General features: G+C 37.5%; 1 protein-coding gene across 1 annotated transcript in view; it reads right to left on the bottom strand.

Moving 5' to 3' along the window:
- Positions 1-10,526, bottom strand: part of Mdga2 (MAM domain containing glycosylphosphatidylinositol anchor 2) — a 687,020-nt gene that overhangs the window by 153,257 nt on the left and 523,237 nt on the right. The window contains 1 exon segment of the mRNA XM_050163190.1: positions 8,506-8,835. Coding sequence (XP_050019147.1) covers positions 8,506-8,835 — 330 coding nt within the window.

The raw sequence follows: 10,526 nt of genomic DNA, 5'->3' as shown, positions 1-10,526 counted from the left end.
GGTGAGCATCCACGAAACTGCCTAGGCTCCCACGAAACCAATAGGTCCAGTAGAATCAAAAACCCGTTGCCATTGTTCTTGAGGTCTCAGTAGTCCTCCTTGTCCGCTATGTTCAGCGAGACCAGTTTTGACCCAGGCTTTTTCCGACCCAGGCCAGCTGGCCTTGGTGAGTTTCTGATAGAACATCCCCATTGTCTCCGTGTATGGGTGCACCCCTCGCGGTCCTGAGTTCCTTGCTTGTGCTCTCTCTCCTTCTGCTCCTGATTTGGTTAAACTATAACTTTTAAGGTAAAGACTTCATTCTGATATTTGGAAGGGTTGAGTGTTTTCAGATAATTGCAGGGATTTTACAGACAAAAATTAAAATATAAAAATGACTAAAGTTCACAGACCAATTTTTTTTTTGTTGTTTGTTTATTTGTTTTTTAAAGACAGGGTCTGTCTGTGCAATAACCCTGTCTGTCTTGGATTTCTCTTTGTAGACCAGGGTGGTCTCCAACTCACAGAGATCCATGTCTCTCAACACAAGTTGCAAATAAAATTTGCAAATAAAATTGATTTAAAATTCCCTGTCACTCCTATAAGTGCCACTGAAAAGATAACTAGTACAACTGCCATTTCATGTAAGATGTACGATGGCCTATGATGCTACTTGTAGGCTATGCTGAATCATACCATGAAGCATAGACCCTTCCCTAACCCACCTCAAATATTATAATACAGTCAGGAATTCCCCTTTACCCTGGGATTTTCTTGAAGGACCTTTTCTGGGTCCCTGTCCCTAGTCTTCTCACGAATGAGGACTCTTAATCTTACTTAAAGCTATCCTTCCTTACAAGGTTCCTCTCTATGTTTCAAAGGGAGTGTCTCGTTCCTGATTCAGGTCAGTGGCCAACTATCCTTCAGGATTCCTGCTGGTCAGGGTCAGGCATTGTCCTGTGCATTTTCATAAACTTTGGTAACACATTAAAGTAAATGTCACACTTTGTCAGTTATTAAGGGTATTCAGTGAAAACACACTGGAATATTATTAACCAGAGTCTATGGAATTTTATTTCTTTCCATTGCCACTTTTCTATTATAACTATTTAGCAAATATTTTGATTGGTTGTGCACTGCATTCATTACTTATTTCTAGAATTGTGACACACTTACCAGTTCTTGGTGTGGCACTTACCACTTCCTATCACTTTCGTTTTCAGTTAACTCTGCTCCTCAACATTTCATTTCCAGGGCACACAGGGCACATATACTGCGCTCAGTATTGTGGGAAATTTTTTGTCTTGAGTCAGAACATTCCAAAACGTTAGTGCGTTTTCAGCTAAAGTGTTTTCTCCTGCCATGCCCGACGTTTATTTTGTGTTGTTCAGCAATGTCTTTTAAATCATTCAGTACATTTTAACAGGGCACTTAGCAAACCTTCAGAAGGTGTTTTTATTCTAAAATATTCAATGCTTTCTTGACCATTTGAAAGTCGAATGAAAAAAAAAAAAAACAGAAGAAATGGAACAATGGCTTTAGGAGCCACAGGCTCCAGCAGATAGATCTACAATAAGAATGACTAAATAAAATATTCTATGTGAAAAACTGGCATGGAACTAAAATATTAAGAAAAGAATTTGCTACTTTTATTTACCATGTTAGCCAACTATATTACCAGTTCAAACCCAGAGTGCAGGTAAATGTCACCCAGCTTTTACTTTTGATTTGTTTTTGTACCCCACACTAAACTATACAAGACTAATGCAAGTCAGCAGAACTCTGATAAATGTTTAATAATTCTTGGAAGCATTTTAAATTTTAATACAGAGCTTTCAGATTTTAAATAAAAGACATTTATGAAACAAAACCTTTTCCTCAAATAATGCTAACAGTAAGACATTCTTCTTGGAAAGATTATGTAGCTCAATATGAATTATATAACGATCCTCTGTAACACTGATTGACATGCATACTGTTCCTTCCAAAAGATAGATGAAAACGATGCATCTTGGTTTGTACCCTGAGTTGAAAATTTCTTTAGTCTGTGCACATACTTAAGGATGTGTAGAGACTTGGTAAGAGCAAGTTGTGTTGTGGTCCAGTGGCTCCCTGGGAAATTCACTGAACACAATGGCCTCTTAAAACTCTTACCACTAATAGGTAGAGTTGAGCTCAGGCTGCTCTTCAGGTCTTACCCTCTGCAACTATGCCCCCTTTCACTCTAAAGAAGAGGTCAGTTTGTAAGGAGGAAAACAGGGAAGGCCACAGAAGGAGCTCTACTGTTTGCAGGAGAAAATCGTCCCACTGTTACCATGCCTAAACGTTATCCTTCAACCAGGAATGGTATAACAAACTAATAGGAATTAAAATGCTCTGTCTGGTAGGAATTAAAATGCTCAAAGGACATACTTGGTGCTCTCTTCCTTTGTTATCACAAAATCGAGAGAATGAACCCAAAGAATTTAGTCTTTTATCAGGAAACTCCTGCTGGGAGAGGGAGGAGGAAACTGCCTTCTCATTAGATGAAGATTTACATCTTGACAGATGGTCTTATAGGAGAGACGGGGAACGGAGACAATGTAAAAGACTGCTGCATTGAGCAGTTTGCTTTTCCTTTAAACCCATAATTCTGTCAGGACTCTCACTGGATGTCTGTCCTTCTTCACAGTATGGCCATATTGAATCTTCCCTTTTTGATTTTTCACTATTAATTTGGTTCCTTTAATTTGTTTATTAAGGGTGAGTGGCTGAACTCTGCTAAGATCACAGGTGGTGACTTAGATCCAGTAAAACTACCTGAAAACAAATACAAGAGTCAATCTTTATGACTTAAGGAATGAGTTTAACTTGCAGGAAAGCAGTCCTGCCTGAGGATGGTGTGGAAGCGGTCAGTCAGCCATCCCAAAAAAAAAAAAAAAGATGACGTGGCCTCAAAAGTGTTAATTTTTTATTTCACTTTTAGTAATGCTGTAGCTAATAATTTTTGTTAATATGTCTTTTAAGCCATGTGGGGGGGAGTGCGTGCGCACATGCATGCATTACATCTCTCTGTTCTTACATACTCACATGAACAGAGGGATGGAAGAGTTATAAACAGTGTAACATCAGCAGCAGAAAAAAAATCCACGTCATGGATAAAGCCTGAGGACTTGAGCCATCATAAAATAACCTCAGGAATATTTGCAGCATACCTAGTTCAGCAGTGTGGACCACTCTAGCAGACAGCAGTCAGCTTAGCAAGGGAGTCAGTAAAACGTGCATTTGCAGGAAATCCAGGGGAAGTCTGAGGTTCTGCATCAATCTTTACAAGGGATGTGATGGTGTTTTCATAGGTAAATAGTAGTTCAACTTAAATTTTTAGCAATCCCACATAGCCCATCTGTTCAGTTCTGTCCTTTTAATAAATACGGTTGTAATATTCTATCTTAGAGGTCAGCATACTATGATCGCTCGGCACATATCCTTGTTCCCTCCTTTGAAAAAGAAAGTTTTAGTGCAGCTCTTCCCGTTTATTCACTAAGGTAAGGATAGCTGTTATAATCAGTAGAATATGCAGCAGAGTAGAATAGCTGTACCTGAACCACACGCACAGCTAGAGAAGCTGACAACTGCTACCCAGCTCTTCACCAGTCCTTGGCTCTGGCATCAGTTCAAGGTTCATAGATTTTATGTTTGGGAATTAAGAAGGTAAATGATTTTTTTCTCTGTCTACTGACTTGGGCACGAATTTATAAATCTTAACTGCAGGTGTTTTCTTATGACCAAAGCATTATTTTTCATGTTGATGTAAGAGTTCAAATTTTTTAGCCGAAGAACTCCAACCCTCACTACAGTCATTCTGGACAAATACACTCTTAATCAGAATAATTCCCTAGGCCACTTTCTTTCCTTTTTAAATAGAAAACAACAACAACAACAAAGAAACATATCCAATGAAATGGGCTTAACGAGTTTTTTTCTTTGCTCTCATGTTCGCTTCTGGTTCTCATTCATTGTGCACCACAGCCCCAAGCTAACTAGCACTATCATTGTACCTGTGCAGACCTTTGCTCTCTTCCAGAGTAGCTAGATGGCCAGCAGCAAGCTGAAATTGTGAAGTCATTTCCAGCTTTATCACTGGGCTTGTGCACTTATGTCTCTGTATCTTGATTACCCCACACAATCTTGTTCCTCTTTCTACCACATAAAATTCCCTTGTACTCTGACAAAGAGAGGAACACAAGCCTGCAATCCCGTGCTGAGTCTTCGTCTGTATTTGCTCACCAGATGTCTCACCATGAGTTCCAAAGGAAACCGATTTTCCTTTAACTTTCAAGGCCTGATGTACATATCTGAGTTTACTATAAACACACGCTTGCTGAGTCCTGTGAAGGAACGCGTGCACGCTCATCAGCCCCAGAGCCTTCCCTATGAAGTGAGGGGTCGAAGCAGTGGCATGTTTTAAAGAAAAACCGAGGAAAACAAAAATTCTACTCGGCCACTTCTGCTCACAGAAAGGAAGAACAGCTCTTTGATGATATTCTCAGAATTTGAATTGCGCTGCTGATAATTTAGGCTTAAATTTGCTCGCATTTGTCTTTAGGAGGCGCATGAAGAAGGTATAGCTCACAAAACTGAACAGTGACATTTAGAATTCGATATATTTAAATCTGCCATGGAGACATTTACAGTGGTGCACAGGAAATACCTTAAGTCTTACCTGAAGTCTAGCCTAAAATATAGTTTCATCATATTAAGACTAGAATGAACAATCGTGATTTTCTCGGATCAATGCCAATGCTATAAATATGGCATAAATAGCAGTTTTCCCATTTCCGAGACTTTCTCCATCGTCTGTTTGCTTCTTCTGCTTCCTTTAAGACTAAATCCAATCGAAACTCTTCTCTGAGACTGTCCTGTGTCTACACTGCAGGGGCACTCAGGGCATCTAAAGAAATCTGGTCAAAGTTCAAGTACAGTGTCTGCCTACTGCAGACTATATCAGGCTCCTGAGTACCCTTCATTGCATGACCTAAGAGCAATGTCTGTCTGAATCATCTCCATAGGGTACAGAGCCCAACACGGAAAGAATTTAGTAATGGAATTGGAAATGAATGGCTATTTAAATTGAGAAAACAGCAAATGGTTACAACAAGAATAATGTGCAAACTTACAGAACATTCTGTGTGTTTGTTAGCATTGAAATAATTAGAAAATAATATATAATTAATGTCATGTACATTGTAGCTTTTAGTATCCTACAAATGCATAAATAACCCTGAAATAGGCATAGCCACTCCAAAGTTTTAATATAACTAAATATAACTCATTTCCGACACCATTGTCTTTTAAAACCATTAATAATACCATTAATAATTCTGCAAACTACAAGTTGCCTTCAGGGTTATTTTCCAGTTCAATCAGTCTTAAGTGTCGTCGAACACACATGCTGACTATAGGTCTGTGATTAAAGAAAGATTTCTGTGCTATTGCAGAAAAGTCTCAGGGCAACAAATCCTCATCTTATTAAGCATCATGTATACATCTCTTAAAACACAGTAACAACTGAGAATTAGTGGTAGACTCCTGTGTAATTCCAGGCTCAGAAAGTTCAGAATGAATTTAAAAATGTAACCTAAAATGTTGTAAATTTAACGTAAATTTAAATGCTTAACTATAATAAAACCACTGACCACTTGGCCATTATTAAACTTTCTCAAATGGTGATAATTAAGAAACACCCAAATTGAGAAGGCATGTAGATATTTTTGATTGTCGTTTTTGTAGTACAGGCTTTTTATAATGGAACCACATGTCCTGTTATTTATATCATTAACAATTGCTCCATTTTCTTTGATTTACTCACTCAATCAATTCATTTAAATTGTTCTATTCTCAGGTGTTTTGTTAAGTTGACAAAGGCCGAGACTTTCTTCTGTGCTACAGCTTGTGCAGCCTCCTTAGTCAAACTCTGGCTTGTAACATATCTGTTTTCATATTCAAGTGCCATTTTCAGTGCGGAATTCTATAATGTGGAGATAATGTTGTTAATGGTATGAGTAGAATCCCAAAATGTCATCATTGAGAACTGTATAATCTACCCTGGTGTGTCATTGCACTGGAGGTAATATGGAAAACAAGACGGTTTCAGCATGAAGAGAGACACATTTGTTAGTTTAAGATTATCTTCTCTATTCCTTCTCTCAAAATGTGATTTTCTGGGTGTCCAGACTGAAGAATATAATAGTTCTGTTTTCAAATAAAATCCATTGTTCCTGAACTTGGCTTACTGCTTTGATTTTTTTTTGCACACTAATACCTTAGCAATTTTCAAAAAAACCTTACATTTTTAGTTTTATTAGACAAATTAGAACATCCATCTTGTCCTGAGGCTGAAACATTAAATCAAATTATACACATATCTATTGAAGAACGTTTTGTCATATCAGTAGAAAATTGAGAAAGAATGACAAGGACAACAGTGTTTGTACTACCGAGATATAATAAGAAATGACAGTAACAGTAGAGTGTTAGATTCATAAATTATATTATAGTTGCTTTAAACAACAATCTATTGAGTTGTGACTATGTACCATGTATTTTACCTAATGCGGAGACTACACTGAACAGGAGAGACAAAATCTAGTCTTCACAGAGTTCCTCTTAGAAGGCATCAGATCTGTGTGTGGCAGGAAAGAAAAGACAGAGTGTGTTGCTAAAACTTATAACACTGCTTCTTATTTCTAGTGCTGTGGTCTTTAGAAACCAAACAAAGAGTGAAGATAATTTATTACAAATATTCTAATGTATAGTAGGGTCTTCATGAACAAAAACTTGTTTGGTGTCCAACTTGAATTTTTCTTTTAGAATCTTTGGGGATTTCATAAGTTGAGGTTGAACATTTCTACTTTGCCATCCACAATATTTAAGAGTCAGACACCCAGATGTAGACATAGTATTTAAATGAATATCAGAACATATTCTAGTAATAATTTTACAAATCTCATTTTTTTCTGTGACCTATTTTGTTTAATTTGAACAGCCAATGAACCATGTTTTCCTCAAATAATTCTGTTAAATAAGTAGTGATTCCTCTCTCTCTCTCTCTCTCTCTCTTTCTGTGCGCGAGCATGCGTGCTGATGAGTTCTCAAACAAGAGATGAGTGAACAAAACAGCAGAAACAAACAATGTAGAGTGATATAGATGGGTAAAAAATTCTGGAGAGTTACCCTTCAAAAATAAATGCAAATGACCTTCGAGATTTTCTTACTTTTACAGGGAAATTGTCCATGGATGTCACTTAGTACAATGATGCCTACCATACTGATGTAGGCTGTTCATGGATATCTGTTGATTGAATAAATATGTACCAACAGTTTTTCATTGAAATCATAAATAAATCTATCTGATCACACTAGTTCAAATATTTACAGATCAGGTAGATAGAAAGAGGCTTTGTCTAAGCTAGGATAGGATCCATATCCAAATACAATTACTTTTACCATTCTAACTTCCTTCACATAGATTATGTGTCAGATAAAGACTGGATACACTTTAGAACAAAGAATTACAAAACACAAGAGAACATTTTCTGCCTTTCATACAGACTTTACGTAGTAAAACCAATCCGGCGTGAACTTCCATGGGAACCAAGAAAAAGGCACACAGTTGCACGCAAATCAAACATGTCTAAGAATCAAAATGCTGCCCGACTGGAAAGGAGAAGCCAGTTGTTCAGCACCTGCAAACATGGAGCTTTTCTCCTGTAATGAAGCTCTATGAGTTCAATTTATAGTTTCCACCCAGCACTGTGTAAGAATCTTCACTTAAAATAATCTGGTAACAGATTGGCAAAGTACACACAGGTCTTTAAAACACCCTGATAATTAACCTGGCCCATCCTCTCCTAAAAACCCTGGACTTCCCCTCCTCTAGACAGAACACTTTAAACAACAGAAAAGGATAACACACTCTCATTTTTAACTTGAAAAGAATTCCCTTCCAATAAATTTTTGCATTTGGCTATTTTCTCTGTGAGGGTATAGTACCATGGCATTCTATAAGAAGTTCTGCCTGGCAATAGCTTTAAGAAAAGTTTTCCTCTAGTAGAAAGCACGTTTCTTATGTATGTTTATTTAAACCCTCTTAAATTACTTCTCAAGGTTCATGCCTTAGATACAAGTAGTTTCATTATATTTTAAATTTAGAAAAATGCTTCAGCCTTAGTGACTGGTTAAACTTTACTAATATGATTTTTAATGCTATGGGGACTGTGGTTAATGTAAAAAAGCTGGGACAATTTTACTTAAAGCTTGGGAAAAACTTTACACTGCTACTGATTTTATTTACAGTTATTTTTTAATAAAATCCCATTTAAATTGAAATAAAAATAAAAGCAGAAATGTCTCAATCCAAATATTTACTAGAAATTTAGGATGGTAAGATTTAGATTTGATTTCAAAAGTAATGATTTCTTAGCTTCAATGATTTCACCCAACTCAAGTCATTTTAAAAGTATTTGGCACCATGAGCGAGCCTCTTACCTGTACTGCTGGAAATATTAACGTCAATACTGATATCAGATATTCCTCCTCCCTTCAGAGAGGCCACGCATGTGTAAGTCCCAAAGTCCGTGAATTTTAAATCAATGATATCCAAATTTGTTGTTCCGGGGGATACATCAGGGTCAGTCTGTGTAATAACCATCCGCTCAGAACTTCTTAATGGACGACCATTTTTAAACCAACTAAATGTTAACTCCTCAGAAGGAACAGCTTCTACTTGGCAAGATATTTTCACCTCACGCCCAATCTGGATGTTGTCATCTTTGTGATAAGGATCAGGAGTGATCCAAAATCGTCCTTTTTTTAAGGCTAAAACATAAAAATTCCACAAGGAGTTAGTGTTACCTTCATGATTGTGGGGATTCCGTCACTCTAGGTAATCGTGTCTGGGCTGAAATAATAAAGCAAAGCAAAATAGGATGAGTATATGCTTCTTTGCTAATTTTTCATTATTGACACTATAGATTTTAATAGGTACTCCAGAAAAAATCTAAATGTGAACCCATTTAAAGATCCTCAATATCGATTTTTATACATCAGATAGTGCTTGACATTAACAGAGAAAATACTATTTGCATTCTACTCACAATTGTTGCTTCAGGTAGGTTTCTGTTTTGGGGGAGTAAAACAATGACCAAAATCTACTTGGGGGAAGGATGGTTGTATTTCCTGTTACACTTACAAGCCATTATTGAGGGAAGCAAGAACCCAGAACAGGAACTCAGGCAAAGACCATGGAAAACAGAATTGCTTACTGGCTTGCTTGCTTGCTCCCTGTGGCTTGCTTGGCAACTCTTCTTATGCAATCCAGACTTACCTGCCCTGGCATGACATCACACACAGTGGCCCCAGCCCTCCTACTTCAAACAGCGTTTAAGAAAATGTCTCATAGACACTCCCACAAGCCAATTCAATGTAGGCAACACTTCAACTGAAGTTTCCTCTTCCTAGGGGGATCGCAATGGCAACATCAGCTAACTATGACAACTGTATTTAACTATGCTATACTAGGATTAAATATTTTTACCAGAGGAGAGACTGGCTCTCTGTGCGCTCAAGGCCAATCTAGTCTACAAGAGCTATTTCCAGGACAGACTCCAACGCTACAGAGAAACGTTGTCTCGACAAATAAAAAGAAAAAATTAAGTGAATCATGGAAATGGAAAGTTTACCTAAAATCATAGGGCATTAGTGTTCATAAAATCACATGGATCATCTAACCTAATACCTTTTTTATACTATTCTATCACAGCTCCATAATTTCCCAAGCTATACACATGCTGTACAAATTTCATATGAAGATAAAGGAAACTTCCTCTGAGATCATATCTACATTCTGACCAAAGCTGGTTTAATAAGACTTGAGTCCATTTATTCTTACGAATCATTTCTAGATACATGCGAAATATGAACTGGCGGTGGGGGAGCTACTACATCTGCCAAACATTCTCCTAACCCCACAGTATGTAGATGGTTCAGTTAAAACAAGGTTGACTCTTTCTTGGAGAAGACTAAGAGAACTCCTTGCAGATGACCCAGAATGCCTGCCATGCTCTGTCCTCATAACAGAAATTCTGGGTCCAGGGTCAGTGATAGCAATAATTGGATTTTGCCTTAATGGTGGACTGAATGTGGCTGGGGTGGGAGTTATGGCTTGCTAGGGGCCTGAACTTGGCTTGAGAGTGTAGAACCGAAAGGGAATAAATTATTTCTGTTACAGCTGCTTCTCATATGGACGTACTATTTGTTTTACATTATTTTCTGTGTTTTCCTTCAACTTGATATTGGCCTCCCTGCATATGAAGTGTAATTTATACAGTGAAGTTATATCAGAATAAAATATTGGACATCCACTTTTAACCTCGAAGCTACAAGCACAGACATACTATCAGAAGTCAAGTGTCTGCATTGGACATGCAGACATAAGAGGCTACACAACAGCATTTGCATGACTTCCTTGAACCCAACACAAGTTCCCTCAGTTACTCTTGGAAAGATGA

Source organism: Alexandromys fortis, unplaced genomic scaffold, assembly GCF_014885135.2.
Source record: "Alexandromys fortis isolate MF-2015 unplaced genomic scaffold, M_Fortis_MF-2015_v1.1 scaffold_17, whole genome shotgun sequence".
NCBI lineage: Eukaryota > Metazoa > Chordata > Mammalia > Rodentia > Cricetidae > Alexandromys > Alexandromys fortis.
Note: the sequence above shows the minus strand (reverse complement) of the source record. Positions and strands in the feature narration are given on the sequence as shown.